Source organism: Mizuhopecten yessoensis, unplaced genomic scaffold, assembly GCF_002113885.1.
Source record: "Mizuhopecten yessoensis strain PY_sf001 unplaced genomic scaffold, ASM211388v2 scaffold716333, whole genome shotgun sequence".
In the NCBI taxonomy this organism is placed as follows: domain Eukaryota; kingdom Metazoa; phylum Mollusca; class Bivalvia; order Pectinida; family Pectinidae; genus Mizuhopecten; species Mizuhopecten yessoensis.
Genome location: NW_018480064.1, coordinates 150718 through 174747, shown reverse-complemented (window position 1 = coordinate 174747; position 24030 = coordinate 150718). Strand labels below are relative to the sequence as shown.

Below are 24030 nucleotides of genomic sequence, written 5' to 3'. Positions count from 1 at the left end.
GCATGAGATGTCATTTATTTGTTGGCCATGTACTTTCATCTCGGAAACACAGCTAGGCAGAAATGATTTCCTCATCATGGTAATGTTATTCTATAACATCTGGATCTATACTCGAATTCTCAAAGGTTTACAGCATGCACCATTATATAGTATATATATGTGATTAACCATGATACATGGTATTGCAGGATGACCACGATACATGGTTTTGCAGGATAACCACGATACATGGTATTGCAGTATAACCATGATACATGGTATTGCAGGATGACTATGATACATGGTATTGCAGGATGACCACGATACATGGTATTGCAGGATGACCATAATACATGGGATTGCAGGATGACCATAACACATGGTATTGCAGGATAACCACGATACATGGTATTGCAGGATATCCATGATACATGGTATTGCAGGATAACCATGATACATGGTCTTGCAGGATAACCATGATACATGGTATTGCAGGATGGCCATGATACATGGTATTGCAGGATAACCATGCTACATGGTATTGCAGGATGACCATGATACATGGTCTTGCAGGATAACCATGATACATGGTATTGCAGTTTAACCATGATACATGGTATTGCAGGATAACCAAGATACATGGTATTGCAGGATAACCATAATACATGGTATTGCAGGATGACCATGATACATGGTGTTGCAGGATAACCACGATACATGGTATTGCAGGATAAACATGATACATGGAATTGCAGGATGACCATGATACATGGTATTGCATGATGACCATGATACATGGTATTGCAGGATGACCATAATACATGGTATTGCAGGATGAACATGATACATGGTATTGCAGGATGACCATGATCCATGGTATTGCAGGATGACCACGATACATGGTTTTGCAGGATAACCACGATACATGGTATTGCAGGAGAACCACGATACATGGTATTGCAGGATAACCATGATACATGGTCTTGCAGGATAACCATGATACATGGTATTGCAGGATACATCTGGATCTATACTCGAATTCTCAAAGGTTTACAGCATGCACCATTATATAGTATATATATGTGATTAACCATGATACATGGGATTGCAGGATGACCACGATACATGGTATTGCAGGATAACCATAATACATGGTATTGCAGGATGAACATGATACATGGTATTGCAGGATAACCACGATCCATGGTATTGCAGCATGACCACAATACATGGTATTGCAGGATGACCACGATACATGGTTTTGCAGGATAACCACGATACATGGTATTGCAGTATAACCATGATACATGGTATTGCAGGATAACCAAGATACATGGTATTGCAGGATAACCATAATACATGGTATTGCAGGATGACCATGATACATGGTGTTGCAGGATAACCACGATACATGGTATTGCAGGATGACCATAACACATGGTATTGCAGGATAACCAGGATACATGGTATTGCAGGATGACCATAATACATAGTATTGCAGGATGACCATAACACATGGAATTGCAGGACAACCACGATACATGGTATTGCAGGATAACCATAATACATGGTATTGCAGGATAACCACGATCCATGGTATTGCAGGATGACCACGATACATGGTGTTGCAGGATGACCACGATACATGGTATTGCAGGACGACCATGATACATGGTATTGCAGGATAACCACGATACATTGTATTGTAGGATAACCATGATACATGGTATTGCAGGATGACCTCGATACATGGTATTGCAGGATAACCATGATACATGGGATTGCAGGATAACCACGATACATGGTATTGCAGGATGACCATAATACATGGGATTGCAGGATGACCATAACACATGGTATTGCAGGATAACCAGGATACATGGTATTGCAGGATGACCATAATACATGGGATTGCAGGATGACCATAACACATGGTATTGCAGGATAACCACGATACATGGTATTGCAGGATAAACATGATACATGGAATTGCAGGATGACCATGATACATGGTATTGCAGGATAACCATGACACATGGTATTGCAGAATAACCATGTATACTAATAATATACCTGATGTTTTAAAATGTCAAATCCTGATATTTGATATTTGGTTTAAATCCACCGATATTTGGTATTGATTATAGGATAATAGTTCACCATAGAGGTGCAACAGTCAATTAATATATACGGTAGTAAATGAGAGCATACAACTGGTATAATTGTAAATCAAGATATTTGGTATCATACTGCAAAATCATAAATTGTAATATTTGTTATTTATTATACCATAGCGGTAAAAGCATATAACAAAGTCCCAAAGCTTAAGCTCAACACGAGATTGCAGAACCAAACTTTACCGTATGAATCAGAGCTAGGAGTTACTTATAGCGATGTCAACAAGTATGAAAGTATGGGGTGGGCATCATAATCCTGATCATATGTACCTTAAAACAGACTCTTATTACACGAATCTTCGTGCAGAAAATGAGATGGCATGAGAGACTGAACAAGAATACAATGTTCTATATCATGTCATGATTAGCGTTACGTCAGAATACCTCGCTTGGCAGTGTTTTTAATGCATGCAATGTTATCTTTATGGAGCATCGGGAAAGTTAGGCTTTTATGACTCAAAGCCTGCCGTCACCTCCTCCTCCACATCACGGAGGCAGGATTAAGATAATGCACCCATAAGTATTATACAAGTACCATACATAAAATCTATTACAATATTTCTTACAGGCAGGCAGTCAACCTGATACGCGTTTTCATAAAACAAAATCTTTATTTACATTCATTTATTGTACTTTAACAATTTTTACTAAGTTTCCTTCTTTAGAATTTCCTCAGGATTTAATTATTTTTAGCCACCAATTATGTGTTATTTTATTTCTTTTGGAAGATAAAGTTCCAAACCCATAGAAGAATAGTTGTGTGGAATGTGAAGCTTGAGAGAACGAACTGAACATGAGCACTGACATCCAATTCTAGACCTACAGTACCCGGCACCCAGTAATACAAATAATTGTACAGGTAATCGCAATCGTGTTTCCTGTCAGAATACCTATTACCTAGTGATTAATGAACTTAAGGTGAGCTTTTGTCTTAACGAGCAGAATACCTATCTAGTTCATTACGTATCGACCAATTACATTTCTTCAATGTAAACCAAGTTCTTGATGTGACAAAGTGTAGTACGTACTTTTATCTGCATATTGACACATATACAGACGATGGATATAGTGTGTCTAATATACCTGTATTATCTAGGTCCCTTTTTCTCCTTTGTGATGGAACTTTAATATTGTATCTTGCAAAAATCTACAGTTGAAGTCCAACATGTACCTATTATGTCTTAACACAAAGTGTCAATAGGCTTCTGTGACCTTAATGAATGATTTTAAAATGTACAAGGTAAACGGCTTCAACAATAGGAACTGTCTTTACCATTGATAGAAAAGTTTGCACAGAAGAATCGAATCGTACTTGCAAATGCACCTATTAATGTATCGAACTGATTTTTCCAGGAATAACATTGTATTAGTTTTTATTGTTCAGCTTTTACATATCAAAATGTTTGTTATCTTTACATTGTATACTGCTGCTGTGATTGGAAACTTTTATTTTATCAAATCGGATATCAATCAGATTCTGTAATCAATTTTTCTCAAGACTGATATTGCAAATTTCTAGGAAGAAATTAACTGTCAAAGATATGCACACACTGCGACCCTCTGGACCAAAAAAAAGTTACGTACATGTATGTTTGCTTCTCCAACATTATCCTACTGGTCATTATCAACTTCAGAATTGTTAGTACAAACATATTATGAAGAACTAGTTAATTTATGTAGAACCAAGTAGTATGTACTACATACCCAAATTATACTTTGAATTCTCTTAGATTTTTTTTTATTTATTAAGAAGTATGATGCAATTTTAAGAGAAAAAAAGTTGTTAGCAAACACTTCAAGTGATAATGGGTTATTGGTGGATGAAGTTTTGATAATCCATCTTGAATATTGGACAAATTTCCAGCTGTCATTTGTTCTTCAGTTCATTTTTATACTTGGTAACATTTTGACCCTAACCCCACACCACTTCCATATTAGTCTTACAGATGAACCATCCTTGGCTTATTCTCTGTACCAATCATATTCTAGTATAAATACAACAGAACCTGCACAACTACTCCAATTTTCGCTTATCCATTTTCAAACACAAGAGTAATCTGTTGAAATACTAATAAATTATACGCTTCCTACATCCATCACGATTTACGTCTGCGCTGCAGATTAACAGGTCTCTTACAAATATACTGTAATAGAAAATAAACGCCGTTCCTTAGAATTGCAAATGTGGATTAGAAGATAGGTTTGTTGTCAATTATCATACACCAGATTAGATTTGTATAGCTGGGGAGAAGTTTGTGTGGAGTGTACATAAAATATTGTACCCAGTATTTGTCTGACTCGTAAATATGTTAAGCTTTCTTGGGTGCGGAATTATTTACCGTATTTCATCACTGATAAGTCCATGTTTGATATTATGTCTATGCCATTTATAAACAAATTTTACAAATGAATATCACTACAAAAGATAGCCCTTCCTCACATTTGTAAATAAGATAAAGTGTGTAATAATCTTGTTCCAAGTGTGGACTAGGGCTCTGTGTATATACAAGAGGCCCATGGGCCTTAACGGTCACCTGAGTCTATAGTATTTATTTTTGTTGTTGAAATATGTACCAATTTGAGTAAAAAATAGTATAATGTTAACTTAACTTTGTCAGGACCATGAGCTGATCATTCCTAGACCAATTTTAAGTGAGATCGGCCTATTAGAACTTAGCAGCAAAATAGCAGCCATGGCAGCCAAATTGTATTTCTGATTGACCCGAAAAATAACAACACTTTGTCAGGACCATGAGGCGATCATTCCTACCAACTTTCAGTTCAATCGGTCCAGCAGAACTTGACTTTAAGTTTGAAATAGGTTTTCAAAATGGCGGCCGTGGCGGCCATATTGGATTTCTGATCGACCCGAAAAATAACAACACTTTGTCAGGACCATGAGGCGATCATTCCTACCAACTTTCAGTTCAATCGGTCCAGCAGAACTTGACTTTAAGTTTGAAATAGGTTTTCAAAATGGCGGCCGTGGCGGCCATATTGGATTTCTGATCGACCCGAAAAATAACAACACTTTGTCAGGACCATGAGGCGATCATTCCTACCAGTTTTCAGTTCAATCGGCCCAGCAGAACTTGACTTTAAGTTTGAAATGTAAAATGTTAACGGACGACGGACGACGGACGACGACGGACGAAAACGGATAGCAATAGGTCACTTGAGCTAAAGCTCAGGTGACCTAAAAAGGTAAAATAGGTAAATTAGAAAGAGGCAGTGGTTTCATTCTCCAAACATTCATAATGAACTTGCTGACCAGTAAAATACATTTTCTGAATGACTGGATAGTAAATTAAGCATCTAATATTACAGAAAGAAATTAAGATCATATATTCTTCACAGGGAGGTGGCCATCAAATCTTGTATCCAATAAGGTAGATGTTGTCTAGAAATAAGATCGTAACATGAACCATTCATATTAAATTAACCCACAACATTTGGAAGCAAACCCAACTTTGTCACAAAAATTACTTAAGTCTATGCATAAAACTTGTTCTGTTTTACAGAAATACCTATAAATTCAATACTTCAGAAAATAATTAGTAACATACCATTATATACCCTAATTGTTCTAGCTGGACAAACACCACAGAGATGTCAAAACAGTTACGGCAAATATATATCTACTGTTCCAAGAACCGATTGTACCAAGATTGAAATCATCAACTTGACCTCCCAACTTGTTTACTATAGAGCAAAGTGCTGCTCCTTCAAAATACTACACCTGCATACAAAATTAATGTGGCTTGGCTAGAAATACTAGTCCATTATTTATTAGTTACAGAGAGATATCAGTCTCAGGCTAGACTTACAGAACAACTCTATCGAGACCACAGACATGTTGGTTTACATGTCTAATTGCATTTCATTTCCAATACCGTAGCTAGAAAAAAAAATCAAAGTAAAGGAAGATTACATATTTTGTTCTAGTTTTGTTCAGTAAAAGTGAATTATCCATATTTTTATAAGTTAACAAAATATAAAACAAAGGCAAAAAACATCTCCAAAAATCGAAGGAAATAAAAATTATGGCATTTCAATGATGAAGGGAGGGTAAAATGAGTGGAAAACCCCGATTTGAAACCCTCTACAGGTGAAACTCTGATCCTGACAACAACAGACGCATTAAAGCCCTAGGTGATCTGAAGTAGCCGCTAACCCAGGGAGATGGATTTTGGCAGTCTTTTATATAAAATCTGGTTTCCTTCCAGAGCATTACTTCCAAAATTTTAATTCCACTTCTGCAGCATCGACAGCATTTCCTCTGCAGGAATTAGGAGATTACCATGGTATTACCGAGCCTTTGTAGTATTCTGGCACTTCCCAGTGGTCCTGTTAAAACTTGGGATCCATTAGCGACCTGGGCCAGGCTCCTAAGTAAAAGCACTGATGAAATGATATTCTATTCTTTCAGTTCTTTAATAATAATGGACCAACACCATCATTGCGCACTAAAGCACCCCACTTATGAATGGTCCGATATCAAACGAAAACCCATTGTAGAACCATGAAGTCGGGTCAGAAGCTAAATAGGGACCTTTTATGACACACACTAATTTAGCCGACTGTTATTATATTGGCGGTGGATAAGGCTACCCAGACAAAAGAGACTGCCAAGTACAGGAGGTATATGGGCTTCCGTTTAATCTGATAAGGAGTAATGAGCATATATCACAATTTGTAGGGCTACAACCTGACAGATACTGCCATCACACAATAACCACCCTCATCATAGATCCAAATCACAAAAGAACATCTCTCCATGTCTCCCATTTCATAAATCTGTATTGTTTTTACAGCTTTCTTCAAATTAATTCCCATCCCCTTTGAACATTGTGTTGTTGATTAGGGCACAGCACCCACACGTATCAGCCGGGCTTTCTACAGCATACAGTACCACACATGCAATACAGGACACCTTCCCCCTCCTCTCCTTTCCTTTCCCATTATGGATGGCCATTTTAGCACACACAAAATGCTACACAAATTAAGGTGTCCTGCCATATTTGTACAAATAAATGTTTAATTACCGTATTAAATGTAATAAGCGAATATCCTCTATAGGCACTCCCCCAATAAAAAAATCAAAGTTTTTTGTTTTAAATATCGAAGGGTGCATGTGTGTTTATAATATGCCTCCCTCTTCAACTGTTGTTCCCCCATATTGTTGGCATTGCTTCTGTATTTTAAATATTCGGCCTGTAACATTGGTATTCCCCTGTATTGATGTGCCCCCTCCCACCATTGTGTTGGCATTCCCTCATCACCCAGGTAGTTTTATGTGCTCATGATCACTGCATTGTTGATGTTCCCCCTGTAGTGTTGGTGTTCAGTGTTCCCTATGTATTATTGATGATTCTGATAAGTTACGTATTGTCTGTGTTTCCCATGTATTGATAATGTTCTCTATGTATTGTCTAGATCTGTGATCCCTGTGTCCAATGTTCCCTATGTATTATCAGTGTTTCGAATTCCTGTGCATCTCTTTGGTGTTCCTGCCAGTGTTGTAAGTACCAGCTGTGTTCCCTATGTAATCTGGGCTCGCTATATAATCTGTTCCCTATGTAATGATCAGTGTTCCCTGTGTGTTATCAATGTTCAACGCGTTGTCAGTGTTCCCTATGTATTATCAGTCCCCTCCACTCATATTGTCTGTGTTCCCTATGTATTATCAGTCCCCCCCACTCATATTGTTAGTGTTCCCTATGTATTATCAGTGTTCCATGTGTACCTTGTGTTGCCAGTACCGATGTTCTCATATGTAATCTGTGTTCCCTATGTGTTGTCAGTGTTCCCTGTTTTATCAGTGTTCCCAGTGTTCCTTGTGTTGTCGGTAACAACGTTCTCTATGTATTATCACTGTTTTGTCAGTGTTCCCAGTGTATTGTCTGCATTCCCTATGTATTATCAGCCCCCTCACTTATATTGTCAGTGTTCCCCTGGTAGGGGCCTCTGCTCTCGTCAAGTTCAGTAGGTGCCCTATATATCCTGCATGTATGTATGTAGATGCTGATGCTGACTCATCACCCACAGATTATACAGTATTACAAAGGCATGGTTCTTCTCCATTGTGGCTTAACATTCTCTCCACATTAAAAAACCCAGGATATTTTACACACCCTGTCTGCCTGAGGTGGGGATCAACTTCCCCCAACAAACACACTCCATATCATGGGAAGCAATGGCCAGCACAAATACCCTAATCACATATACATCATCTCTTCCACTCGTAAACACCTTCAGTCAAAATCTGTGACGGAAAACAAATTTGAATCGAGAAAAACAACTTTTGTAGCGGAAGCTATAATCTACTGTTATTTGTTGTGTGCAAGCGCATCCTTCTTATTTTTATGTTGAAGCAGGTTATTGTGATCGGTGTATGCTCCTATAACTTTTTATGTTGAAGCAGGTTATTGTGATCGGTGTATGCTCCTATAACTCCACAGTATGCCCATTCTGTTTTAACTACCACAGGGAGATCAGTTTATCAAATACAATGTATTTAATTTTATAGCTTCATCACCTGTTAATCACTGTTTTCATGGCACTTTTATGTTGTAAACACTTGTTTCTAAATATTGTTACAGAACGTTATTACTTTTGAAGACGTACCCCAGAGGCAATGTACATGTTTAAGTCTACAAATCTAAATATATGTTGGCTTTATCATTCTCACCAGCATCTTATCATCACACAGCAAGTTTTTCATTGTTACCAAAATAATTGAATTTCCTTCAGAGTCTTCTGAAACTCTTGAACACAATATATGGCTCTGGAGTACCAGTGTGTGTAGCACTGTAAAATCTGTATAATTTGTTCCAGTAGTACTTCAAAATTCCTGTATGGAGCGATTAGGAAATTAGGAAGCAAAAATATCTGTACAGCAAAGTATCAAACATGGATATCTCAGTATAGCAATCTAAGCAAGAAGGACTAGGAAAACTCTATAACAAACAAGCTGTATATATATGACACTTGGGTTTATTTGAAAGATCTGGAATTCTGTAAAGCAAGGAACTTCAGACTTGGAAGTAGGATGTGGAAAGTATAACACCGAAAATTACCTGGAAATACCAGTGTAATCTCGATACAATACATTAAAAATCTCAGTATAGCAAAGTAAAGGGCAGATTTTAAAATCTCAGTATAGCAAATTAAAGGTCAGATTTTAAAATTTCGGTATAGCGAAGTAAGGGCATATTTTAAAATCTCAGTATATATACAGCGAAGTAAAGGGCATATTCTAAATTCTCAATATAGCAAAGTAAAGTAAAGGGCAGATTTTAAAATCTCGGTATAGCGAAGTTAAGTCCATATTTTAAAACCTCGGTATAGCAAAGTTAAGGGCAGATATTAAAATCTCAGTATAGCATAGTAAAGGGCAGTTTTTGAAATCTTAGTATAGCAAAGTACTGAGCACATTTTTAAATCTCAGAGCACGTGTATTATAGCAAAGTTAACAAGAGTACAGCGGGGTGGAACAATATACGCCCGTCGAATGCCATATAGTGTTATATACTTTTTTACATTGAAATAAGATCTGCATCATTCTCAAAATCTCCGGACAAAAAACTACGGAAATGAACAAAGGGCAATAACTTTTAGAAAAATTGTTGAATCAAAATTCTTTTAAGGGAGACACAATGTCATATCATGATTATAATGTATACCAAGTTTCTAAGAGATCGGTTGAAAAATGTAGGAGGAGATTGCCGGAAAAAATCAAATACTTAAATAAACAAAGGGCAATAACTTATGCAAAAATTGTTGAATCAAAATTCTTTTCAAGGAAACACAACATACCATGATTATTTAGCCTATTAAGTTTCACAGAAATCCATCAAAAAATATAGGAGATCTCCGGACAAAAAATCAAATACTGAAATGAACAAAGGGCAATAACTTTTAGAAAAATTGTACATTAAAATTCTTTAAAGGGAGACACAACTTCATATCATGATTATAATGTATACCAAGTGTCAAAGAGATCGGTCGAAAAATGTAGGAGGAGAATGCCGGACAAAATTCTTTAAAGGGAGACACAACTTCATATCATGATTATAATGTATACCAAGTGTCAAAGAGATCGGTCGAAAAATGTAGGAGGAGAATGCCGGACAAAATTCTTTAAAGGGAGACACAACTTCATATCATGATTATAATGTATACCAAGTGTCAAAGAGATCGGTCGAAAAATGTAGGAGGAGAATGCCGGACAAAATTCTTTAAAGGGAGACACAACTTCATATCATGATTATAATGTATACCAAGTGTCAAAGAGATCGGTCGAAAAATGTAGGAGGAGAATGCCGGACAACCCATACCATAATACTTCAGTCAAATTAGACTTCTATCTTTATATAGAGTTTAGGACCAGTAGGACTTACATTATGTATCTATACAGGTCTTGGAAACTAAAGACGCATGTTTGTACATGAAGTAACAAAGCAGACAATAGGAATACAAGAGTCAGACATATCTTTGAAATATTTTAAGTTCCCTGCAATTTTTGTGAACCCTCGAATGGGAACATCAATGCAAATTAAGAAAAGAACTATGCAAAGAGGACTAAAGGAAATACCTACGTAGTGGAACAACTTGCAAAAAGTGTCAGGCTTGGAAATCCCATATCAATAGCAAACCTTTTAACCTTTGTTTTGGACACATGTTCTAGATGTCTAGATGCATATGTCTCTGGGTTTAATTCTATCACTTGAAATAATTATTTCCTGATGAATTAACTCTTGAATTTGCTTACACACAACAATTTTAACTGCATGTGTATACCAGAATGGGTGATTGGCATTTAAAAGATCAAACCTACCTTGGTATTTTATCTTTTTCTTGAAACGTGCCATAATATTTTTATTTTCCTCAAGCATTTTTTAAAATTTAAATTTAGAATGGCATGTTTTATGCGAATTCAATCACGAGAACATGTTATCTGATTTGCACATGATTTGATACTGCTAAAGAACACGAATTAAGGACATGAAAAAAACCCAATTAGACTGTGCATGTCCTGTTGGTAAAGGACACACATGGCGAGATGGATCCTCTCGTTATCCTGACCCCGGCCTCACAGCTGTGAACCTGTCCTCTAATTAAGACCCTCCCACCATTGTTATATATTCCAGTGTAAGTAGCTCCAGATCCACTGCACCTCCTCATTAAGGCCTAGCTGCACGCCACTGTTTGGCAGCAGTACCTCACAACATGCCCTTACAATCCCTACATTGATACATTACACAGACTTCTAAAGAAAGGATTATGGCATGAAATCAGGTCGATTGTGCAGGTTTCTGAGATGCAGTTTCCAGCAATCCGGAGCTGGGTTTTAAATTATACAAATATATATGTGTGTGTGAAGCAAAATACTTTTGTTACAGGGTTAACGTTAAGTTGGTTATTTTATCAAAGTGACATGACAAAGTAGGCATATTTGGCTCATTCTGGTTGTTTAATTGATACTAGATTGATTTTTTAACACATAATTTAATGTGTGTTCCAACATTATTTTGCAAAAGTTCCACAGTTTGGTTTAGTAACTTACAGCTTTAAGTTATGAAAGATTATAATTTATAATAGGACAGATTTCTACAAATCTACCAATACATGAAATTTAATTAAATGTTTTGGGTCAGTTTAATTTTTGAATTCACATATATATCAGTATGGCCAATGTCCCTTGCCCTTCCTTATATTCCTGCCCGTTCTACCATGTATTACAAAATAGTTTCTACAAATGAAACACTATCGGTAGTGTTGTTCTGATGATCAATAATAGTCCTGCCACACAAATGATTCAAAAACTGATTTATTATGATAATCATTAACTGATAATCTGTTGAAATCATTATCTTATTTGACCCTTTCACCCCTATGTAACTTTAGTAGACTATATCATGCATTGATCTGGATGAGTCCATTATGGTCTACAGTGGTGAAAAGGTTAATTTTTTACTATTGTTCATTCTCCACGTTAAATGCCAATTGGGCAAAGTTAAGAGGCCGATTTGCTCTGTTATTATAGATTCCCATGTAAATTAAAGCTTAAAGTGGTAACTATAAAAGCTAAACTATCAGATCCCGCGGGGGACATACCAAGACGATCATCAAGCTTGCATCATAGAATGTATACAATTTGGGACGGCTTGCTAACCGATTTTTAATCGACAATTGATTGAAATATCTTAAAAGATCATTATCCATCATCAAATATGAAATGACAATTGATTGCATAAACAATACATGCATGGTTCAGAAGCTTTTTTTTCTGGTGTATTATAATTCATAAAAGGTATCAACTAAAAGTATGCAGTTCTGGTTGACTCTACTCCTGCAAAACAGTGTAGTAAACTAATGTACTTAATATATTAAATGCTAGGATAATTTATCAACCTGTCCAGTTTCAGAATGAATCAATGTAAGCATGTGACAAGTAATTTGATACGAAATACACAAAGTTTTTCATACTTCTATTTCAAAATGACGTGAAAGAGTCCAGGTATTTCTGAGAAGCTGTACATTGTTCACCAATATGCATCAACGCATTTCATCAAATTGAATTTATGTGGACAAAATGCACGACTGTTTTATTTTATAATGCTTTTTTTGTCGTTCATTGTATTGTCTGATGTTAAGGTCTGCTTTCATGTGTCTGTAGTCGACAGATATAAACATTTTTCTAAAAAGATGGACTGGTAAAATCACAAGAAGTGAAATTCTGTCACACAATTGTTTAGGATCAAATGCAGCTTTTTATGGACAAACTAGAATTTGATTATAATTGCAGATGATGTTAACCTATTAAAATTTTCGAAAATGAGTGTAAATGTTCATTGGTATTCCATAGATGTTTTAAACATACAAATGGGAGCCTCAAACTAACAATGAAAACTGTTGCAAGATTCACAAATCGTCAGGACAGTATTACATATGTAACACATGAAATCACAGGAAAAATTATCATGGAATGATTTGATTATACTAATCATTTGGAAGTAAATTCAAGATAGGCAAATTTTGGAACTTATTAGTTCCAATTAAAGTATATTCACAGTATATAAATATGTTCTTGTCATATGATTCAAACAATTACACTCATATCTACGAGTTCTGTCGCAGAATATGGAAGATCAAAGCATTAAGGTATTACAGCATATATAAAATTCTTGTAAAATACCCAAAGGTGCACGCTTTTTTACTCCACCGAGAGAAATAAACATGCATCTCGCAAGTATTCAACAGTTTCTTTCCTTTTAAAACAAGTTGGGTTAATAATTGATCTTGAATTGGATTCTGTTCATCACAGAAGAAGCTTATCCTCCGCATTGTCATCCAATGTTCCGCCCTGTTACCTGAAAAAACAAGCATGTTGCACATTATAGCTCATCATTAATAAACCCACCTCTCCAGCATAGCTGTATTTTGCCTTCAGGATTAGTCGATAAAGACGTGTTTTGTTTTCATCATCGAAAGGCATAGTTCCACTGAGCAGGATATAGGTAATGACCCCCACTGCCCACATGTCAACCTGGCTGGTGTAGGGTTTTCGGGCTATGATTTCTGGGGCTATATATTCTGGAGTACCACATGTAGTTCTCATAAAATTATCTGAACCTTTTTTCGTAGCACTTAATCCGAAGTCTGTGATCATGATCTTAGAATCATGACCCGGATGATAGTACAACAAGTTTTCTGGTTTCAGATCTCGATGTGTTATACCTAAACCATGCAGGTATTTCACACCATCCAAAACCATGTTCAGCACATGAGTAGCATCCCTTTCCGTAAATGACCCTTTTGCTATGATTCTGTCAAAAAGTTCACCACCTGTCGCAAGTTCCATAACCATGTACACTTTATCTTTCGTCTCGAACACTTCTATAAGTTGTATTATATGCGAATGTTTAACTCGGCGTAGGACAGCGACCTCTGCTTCGAAAACTTCTTTGCCCTGTACCCGGTCAATCATTTTGATGGCATAGGGTTGTCTTGTAACCCTATGTTCCACCCTGACCACTTTAGAGAAGTTCCCCCTTCCTATTAATGCTTTGATGTCATATTTAGCTGTCACTCTGGGATCAAATTTATCTCTGTATTTTTTCACCTTTCGGTTCGACCTCTGCCCGTCAGCCGGAGGCCCCGAGGCCCGGGGGTCCCTCGGTTGGTCCTTGTTGTTACGGGCATGAGAGTGTTTTTGATGTGGATTCTGGCGACTGTTTTCCTTATTTCGCTCATTTTGCTCAAAAACCTGGACAACGACCCGAGTTGCCGTCGGGTCATCAGGCACCGTCTTACTCACATTACAGCCCATTGAAATAAAACGAAAAACACTTCCTTCTACATGGTGTCATCCCCTCAGGTGTTTGGAAGGGGGTCGTGGTTATGAACGCGGAGGGAATACACAAATCCGTTCGTTTTTAGAATCCACTCAAGAATCCGATTGGTGTCGAAGAACAACATGGACGACGGGCACTTGTTAATTACATGATTTCCGCGGAAGAAAATAGTCCGTGTGCATAAGCACTGTTCACTCCTTAGATATCCTGTTTTGTTAGTTTATATCGTCAATTTATAATTCAGATGTTGAAATAATGAGGAATATGAATAAGAATAGCATTAAAATCCACAAACGATGATAATCTTTCGCAAATCGCGCATTAATACCGTTATCCCATAGAAAGATCGTGAAACGGCCAATCCTAATACACGTGATCCCTAGATCAAAACCACAGGGGTTTGTCTGTGTGTATTGTACGGCTGCCTAATACACAACTAACGGTACACCGTGGGTAATTTCATATTATCACTTTGACTATCCAAACCCCTGTGAACAACGTCAGGAGTTGTTATAACGACTAACGGGAGTTCACTTGTGGAAAAAAATATGTAAACATTTGTTTCTGTTCCCGTGTAATGATGGTAAACAAATATTACTTTCACAATCATGAAGTACGCGGCGTTATGACAGTAGGGATGTGTTTCTGGGTATTTTATAACGTGATATCATATGTGGTGTTAATTTTATTTTGTTTGTCTGACCTACTTCGCTACATAACACACAACTTATCAGCGCACCCAACAAAGATTTAGACAAACAATTGCTGTTATCACGAGCTGCTAAGAAAATCAACTTCTGTTCTATGCGGATTATGGTAAAACGTTTTCAGCTGAGCTGTGATATTTGTTACTGACCTATTTAGCACGTCTACCTGTTAACCTGGTCGTTAAGGACCGTCCGAGTTTTAAATCTATAGAGAGAGTCTCAACAATAAGAATGTTTAAGTTAATGATATTTAAATAAATACAGGGTTACCCTTATAACTAATTTAACAGTGAATAAGGAAACAGAATATGAAAAAATATCTGCTCGAATTATCCAAGTCACTGTCTTTTTCCTTTGAGATACTTCATGCAAACAATGAAACACCCGATGGTAAAGGATTCGGCCTACAACATTGCATTATCAATGTCCGAAAGTGAATTTCGGAACTATTTGTTATCCGGATTAACGAGGTGGAATTTTTACTCGCTACATGCACACGTATCCTTGCATCATAGTATTTGTTACACATCCAGTACACAGCAATTTATGATTTTATACACTGGCTGTAAACGTCTTTCTCGGACGAACAAAAGCTGTAGTTATATATGTTATAAAATAGACTTGACCACTGTCGGTCCCGACACTTGGTTGGGGCGCATTCCCTACACTCATGTGCTGGGTGCCTTCGGCGGTGTTATCAAGTACAGTTGCGTAGCACTATCGGCATCAGGTCCGCGCTGTCGCAAGGAGGCAAATACACCAACATACCGCCTCCAACACATATATCTACACAAAGGCACGCATACTTTACACACGTGGAGGCCACAGGGACCTGATAATCTGTTACAGCTATGTTTGGATATTTCGCATATATAATCATTAGGGGTGTCATTTTCACCGAAAGTCGATCTAAACCGCTTAAACATGTAAAATTACTCTGAACACTTTAGTTTAGGTCCAAATATTGCTGTAACAAATTCTTAGGTCCCTGTGATCCATAATCCAATATATCCGCCAAAATCTTCACCAGAAAAAAGTACGCCACAATTTATTTATTGTCTTCTTTCCCTAAAAAATCATCTTGGTTAGAGTTTACGTGTTATGAAAGATATTGAAATCTAGAAGTATGGCTTTATTTCATTAATTGTTTGAAATAGAAAGGAAGTATACATAGGGGCCTAAGAAAGCCTGATAGTATGGATCGGTTAGTGTCACTCTCTGTTATAATAATAGTAATAATTCGAGGTTCTTATATACCGCTTTTTCACAACATATAGTTCGTAGGTCGTCTCAAAGTGGTTCCTAAATTATTATCCGTGGTTATAGGGCATTTGCAACCGGCCAATATCTTTCTCAACCATACAGTCGGTGCTGCCATTTCGGCGCTTACAGCTAGCATTCAACAATTCTAGCACTGCCCAACCACGTACTCATTTACAGCTGAGTAGACTGGAACAAGCAGAGTAAAGTATCTTGCTCAAAGATACAACACGGTGCCGTGACTTGACTCGAACCCGCAACTCTTCGGTCACGAGCCCTGCGTCCTACCACTAGACTACCGTGCCTGTTACGTTATGAATTTGCTCGAATAGAAAATTCTGAAGACATCAAGAGATTATATGACATTATACATAGACAACTTATTGTAATGTTTTACAAGGTACGTGACATTGTCACCAAAATACTCATATGTCCTTGTGAATGTTACTGAGCATTTTCATCATATTTTCAGGATGCATTCACTTCAAAATCAATAAATACAGTAAATTGTATTCATTTTAATAAATCTGAGTTAAACTTAGATTTATTAAAATGAAGATTTGAAATTGACAAGAGTTTAAAAAAATAAAATGAGACAAATATGAGAACGAAAATTAAGGGATTCAGGCTAAACTAAATTGAGAAAGACTACAAAATGTTCAATGTCTGAGTTGGATTACATTTATGTCATAAGCTCAAAGAATTTCTTTTGCTTGCAAACAATATTTTAAACTCCAAAGTATCGTAATTCAAAATAAAATAACATAACCGCATTTAACAAATGAAGTGGACAAATATATGAAATTCATCCAATTTAAATTATGACTCATTGTTACACATAAAAAGACCCCTTAAACAATGATCGTCATAATCATATTTGATCAAGTTTGTTATTTCTGGTTTTAAATCTACATGTCCATTTGTATTATTTCATTCGGCGATAAGTTTCTTTGCTCCATGTTCATTTGTGTTGTTTTCGTTCACAAGCCTATCGTGTGTTCATTCTATGCTATATTATGTTTTTCCAAATTGTCTTTTCGTTTTATTTTTCAAATCAATCCATTTCAGATTTAATCAACCAATTATGTGTAGAAATCAGTATCCGTTTTGAATTTTTGGGACTAATAACCGGCCTAAATATTCGAAACTCAATTTTATGATGAACCGCCATTTGTCGTCATATTAAGGCGGAACTAAAAAATGACGGACAATTGACGCTTCGTCAACTACGTATACAATGTATGATTTTAAAATGTTGACCACAAATTTTCACACTTTCTAGCAATTTGAAAAATACAGTCCATATAATTAACAATTCCAAAAACGTGTGCGCAAATAACAAAGAAATCCCATTTTCCGCACAAGAAAAACTTATGAAATCCCAGAGTTGTCCATGCTTGTGGTTAACTGTGGTTGATTGGGTTTAGCGTTATACTAACAGCAACGGTCAAGCAAAGTTAACGCAGATATTGTATTTCAGGGGGACTTATATGCTTATATAACATCTGTTCATAAAACCTCATAACAGTGAAACCTCGTGAATCCGAACTAATTTTCCAAATTTTGATTTTGGGGTAATCGAATTGAAAAATGTCAAAAAGGAAGTTTTCCTTCTCATAATCGGGGGGGGGGGGGGGGGGGGGGGGGGGGGGGGGGGGTCGCATCCTCAATGCCATGAAACTTGGATATTTTAAATATAACCATTCCATTTTGGATGAATTTACAATAATTCAGCCCTAAGTAAACAATGATATGGTGATTGTAAAATCTTTGTCTAGCATCTATTGAAGCTAAAGTTGTTGGGAAGCATGCGCTCAGTGACCTTTATAGTGGAAATCTCAACCAACATGATGAGTTATTTCCCTGTTTTTGTGTTGTTTTAGCGGGATATTTCGCCAGAGTGAACATATTTTCATTTCATGTAACGAAACGCTAATGATAGCCCGGCCATGTCTGTCGACGGACGAAGCACTAAAGATAGCCCGGCCATGTCTGTCGAAGGACGAAACACTTATGATAGCCCGGCCATGTCTGTCGAAGGACGGGGAACCCATCCCAGAGAAGATGACGTAAGCGAGGTGACGTTTCTTATCATAATAGTGTGTCATTTTTTTCAAAACCATTACATGACATTTTCTTTTTAAAATCTATCAGTGTATATATATCAGGGCTGTCTATTCTAAAATAATTATTTAATACATTTTAAAATAAATCAAATTGAGTTAAGATTTGCATGTTTATAGCAACGTCTGTCAATCAAGAAATATATTGATTGAATAGAATATCAAAGAGTCGTTATAACGAGATATAAATAACGATTAAATATATACAAGAAATCCGTCCAACAAAGATGATAGTTTCATTCAGGTTCACGAAATATTAGTAATATATTGTTCATTTTTATACCGAAGACTGTCTGACAAGAACAATTGCTTCAGCTTAACAAAACGGTAGATCGTCCAACTAAGACAAAACTAATGCCTGCCCAACAGGGACGACAGCTTCATCTTCACGAAATATCGGCTGATTTTTGTTTATTTTTATACTGAAGACTGTCTAACAAGGCCGACAGCTTCAGGTTCACGAAATATCGGCTGATTGATTGATTGATTGATAGGTTTTACGTCCGCTTCACTACAGCGTATTTCGGTTATCCAGCAGACGATAGCGAAATATAGGCTGTTTTTTGTTTATTTTTATACTGAAGACTGTCTAACAAGGCCGACAGCTTCAGGTTCACGAAATATCGGCTGTTTTTTGTTATTTTTATACTGCAGACTGTCTAACAAGGCCAACAGCTTCATGTTCACGAAATATCGGCTGTTTTTTGTTTATTTTTATACTGAAGACTGTCTAACAAGGCCGACAGCTTCAGGTTGACGAAATATCGGCTGTTTTTTGTTATTTTTATACTGCAGACTGTCTAACAAGGCCAACAGCTTCATGTTCACGAAATATCGGCTGTTTTTTGTTTTTTTTTATACTGAAGACTGTCTTACAAGGCCGACAGCTTCAGGTTTACGAAATATCGGCTGTTTTTTGTTATTTTTATACTGCAGACTGTCTAAAAAGGCCAACAGCTTCAGGTTGACGAAATATCGGCTGTTTTTTGTTTATTTTTATACTGAAGACTGTCTTACAAGGCCGACAGCTTCAGGTTGACGAAATATCGGCTGTTTTTTTGTTTTTTTTTATACTGAAGACTGTCTTACAAGGCCGACGGCTTCAGGTTGACGAAATATCGGCTGGGTTTTGTTATTTTTATACTGAAGACTGTCTTAAAAGGCCGACAGCTTCATGTTGACGAAATATCGGCTGTTTTTTGTTTATTTTTATACTGAATACTGTCTAACAAGGCCGACAGCTTCAGGTTGACGAAATATCGGCTGTTTTTTGTTATTTTTATACTGCAGACTGTCAAACAAGGCCAACAGCTTCAGGTTGACGAAATATCGGCTGTTTTTTTGTTTATTTTTATACTGAAGACTGTCTTACAAGGCCGACAGCTTCAGGTTCACGAAATATCGGCTTTTTTTGTTTATTCTTATACTGAAGACTGTCTCACGAAGCCGACAGCTTCAGGTTGACGAAATATCGACTGTTATTTGTTTATTTGTATACTGAAGACTGTCTTACAAGGCTGACAGCTTCAGTTCACGAAATATCGGCTGATTTTTGTTTATTTTTATACTGAAGACTGTCTAACAAGGCCGACAGCTTCAGGCTGACGAAATATCGGCTGTTTTTTTGTTATTTTTATACTGAAGACTGTCTAACAAGGCCGACAGCTTCAGGTTCACGAAATATCGGCTGTTTTTTGTTTATTTATATACTGAAGACTGTCTTACAAGGCCGACAGCTTCAGGTTCACGAAATATCGACTGTTTTTTGTTATTTTTATAGTGAAGACTGTCTAACAAGGCCGACAGCTTCAGGTTCACGAAATATCGGCTGTTTTTTGTTTATTTATATACTGAAGACTGTCTTACAAGGCCGACAGCTTCAGGTTGACGAAATATCGACTGTTATTTGTTATTTTTATACTGAAGACTGTCTTACAAGGCCGACAGCTTCAATTCACGAAATATCGGCTGATTTTTGTTAAATTTTATACTGAAGACTGTCTAACAAGGAAGACAGCTTCAGGTTGACAAAATATCGGCTGTTTTTTGTTTATTTTTATACAGAAGACTGTCTAACAAGGCCGACAGCTTCTGGTTGACGAAATATCGGCTGAGTTTTGTTTATTTTTATACTGAAGACTGTCTAACAAGGCCGACAGCTTCAGGTTGACGAAATATCGGCTGTTTTTTGTTTATTTTTATACTGAAGACAGTCTACCAAGGCCGACAGCTTCAGGTATACAAGGCCGACAGCTTCAGGTTGACGAAATATCGGCTGTTTTTTGTTATTTTTATACTCAAGACTGTCTAACAAGGCCGACAGCTTCAGGTTCACGAAATATCGGCTGTTTTTTGTTTATTTTTATCCTGAAGACTGTCTAACAAGGCCGACAGCTTCAGGTTGACGAAATATCGGCTGGTTTTTGTTTATTTTTATACTGAAGACTGTCTAACAAGGCCGACAGCTTCAGGCTGACGAAATATCGGCTGTTTTTTTGTTATTTTTATACTGAAGACTGTCTAACAAGGCCGACAGCTTCAGGTTGACGAAATATCGGCTGTTTTTTGTTTATTTTTATCCTGAAGACTGTCTAACAAGGCCGACAGCTTCAGGCTGACGAAATATCGGCTGTTTTTTTGTTATTTTTATACTGAAGACTGTCTAACAAGGCCGACAGATTCAGGTTCATAAAATATCGACTGTTTTTTGTTTATTTTGATACTGAAGACAGTCTACCAAGGCCGACAGCTTCAGGTTGACGAAATATCGGCTGGTTTTTGTTTATTTTTATACTGAAGACTGTCTAACAAGGCCGACAGCTTCAGGCTGACGAAATATCGGCTGTTTTTTTGTTATTTTTATACTGAAGACTGTCTAACAAGGCCGACAGATTCAGGTTCATAAAATATCGACTGTTTTTTGTTTATTTTTATACTGAAGACAGTCTAACAAGGCCGACAGCTTCAGGTATACGAAATATCGGCTGATTTTTGTTTATTTTTATACTGAAAACTGTCTATCAAGGACAACAGCTTCAGGTTGACGAAATATCGACTGTTTTTGTTTCTTTTTATACTGAAAACTGTCTATCAAGGACGACAGCTTCAGGTTGACGAAATATCGACTGTTTTTTGTTTATTTTTATACTGAAGACTGTCTTACAAGGCCGACAGCTTCAGGTTGACAAAATATCGGCTGTTTTTTGTTTATTTTTATACTGAAGACTGTCTAACAAGGCCGACAGATTCAGGTTCATAAAATATCGACTGTTTTTTGTTTATTTTTATACTCAAGACTGTCTAACAAGGCCGACAGCTTCAGGTTGACGAAATATCGTCTGTTTTTGTTTATTTTTATACTGAAAACTGTCTATCAAGGACAACAGCTTCAGGTTGACGAAATATCGACTGTTTTTGTTTATTTTTATACTGAAAACTGTCTATCATGGACGACAGCTTCAGGTTGACGAAATATCGGGTGATTTTTGTTTATTTTCATACTGAAGACTGTCTATCAAGGACGACAGTATGTGGAGTGTGGAGTGTAATATGATAACTGTTAATTAGGTTCGAGTGGCGCTACCTTGGTGCCGAGGTCGTCACTATTACAGACAATTCAGTCAGATCTAGGACATGGTGATAGTAGTCCCGATTTAATCTCGATCAGGTATACAAGTACTAAACAGGTTATGTAGGTACACAGGCACTCGATTTCAAATACATGTATAGTTACAACTTAAAAATGAATACATTATTTGTAAAGAAATGAACACTTGGCAATTTAGTTTCTAGTTTAAAGAAATGCCTGTATTACGTTGATAGCGCGGGCGGGGGTATAAAGTTGAGTAATAAAGGAGGTACAATTATAGAGCGAACCCAGTGAGATATATGTCCGGGGAAGGTCTCGCGATGTGTACCGTATATAGTGAGATAGCACGTGCAGTAACGATCTGTATGTTTGTGGTATGTGCGGGTGACAGGATGGGTGATATCTTTTAGTAAGAAAGCACGTGCAATAGAGATCTTTATGTTTGTGGTAAGGACCGCCGGGATGATCCCAGGCTCTGGGATGGGCGAGAAAATGTCTGTCATTAGGATCGGTATGACGTCGCAAAGTGGACTTGTCAAGTTGTGAGAGTGATTTCCATGAATTGTGCGCATGCTCTTGAGTCGATTGGCCTCCCCCACTAAAACAACTCTACGGCCTAGCAAAGTTACTGCTTAGTTTAGTTTAAACATATTTTATTGTACAGTACGATGGCCGACAAGAGCCTGGCAAAAAGAAGTGAATTTTCATATCTTTTTGTACCATGGTACACTTTTACATGGTACACAAAGATATTAAAATTCAAATCTTTGTGTACCATGTAAAAGTGTACCTTGGTACACAAAGATATGAAAGCAGAAATAAAATCAACCCGTTGCTTTTGTATCATTCTGTACCAAAATAACGGCCGAAAACAGCCATGGTACAGAAACATGTGAAACCATCAGACGTAAAGGTTACCAAGTATGACAAATTACACCCTGATAAGGCTGTCATCAAATACAATGAAATGTTATCGCACGGAATGTCTGTTATTTTGATTACACCAAATGAGCTACCAAATTATTACTTACTCATTTAAATTTAAATCAACTGTTCAATATCCTTTACCGAATTTTATAAAAGTTTTACGTTAAAAAGGAAGGCATTATGGATTATTTTTCTAATACTTACATTTCGAATGTATCGCTTCAACTTCTCAAATGAAAGAAACTCCAAATCAGTTGAAAACGCCGACGGGTCCGTATGGGACAAGGGAAAAAAGGGGAAAATCAATTTAATTACTTATTCAGATGTCCTTTTTCCCTTTTGGAGACCCTGTCAAGGCCCCTATACTTACACAATTGCAACTAACTCTGTTTTTCATCAGAAGTGATAAATGAACTTCACGACTTGTTTCGACGTTGTAATTAGGGCTTCACTATTCGGGGTCAGTTCTGGTCATANACAGCTTCAGGTTGACGAAATATCGACTGTTTTTGTTTATTTTTATACTGAAAACTGTCTATCAAGGACGACAGCTTCAGGTTGACGAAATATCGACTGTTTTTGTTTATTTTGATACTGAAAACTGTCTATCAAGGACGACAGCTTCAGGTTGACGAAATATCGACTGTTTTTGTTTATTTTTATACTGAAAACTGTCTATCATGGACGACAGCTTCAGGTTGACGAAATATCGGGTGATTTTTGTTTATTTTCATACTGAAGACTGTCTATCAAGGACGACAGTATGTGGAGTGTGGAGTGTAATATGATAACTGTTAATTAGGTTCGAGTGGCGCTACCTTGGTGCCGAGGTCGTCACTATTACAGACAATTCAGTCAGATCTAGGACATGGTGATAGTAGTCCCGATTTAATCTCGATCAGGTATACA

The 24030-nt window shown here is 36.9% G+C and overlaps 1 protein-coding gene across 1 annotated transcript in view; it reads right to left on the bottom strand.

Moving 5' to 3' along the window:
• Positions 1 to 14852, bottom strand: part of LOC110443246 (serine/threonine-protein kinase H1 homolog) — a 28665-nt gene extending 13813 nt beyond the window's left edge. Inside the window, exon 1 of the mRNA XM_021487337.1 lies at positions 13582 to 14852. Coding sequence (XP_021343012.1) covers positions 13582 to 14490 — 909 coding nt within the window. The 5' untranslated portion in view covers positions 14491 to 14852. The remainder of the gene's footprint in view (positions 1 to 13581) is intronic.
• Positions 14853 to 24030: the final 9178 nt, after the last annotated feature.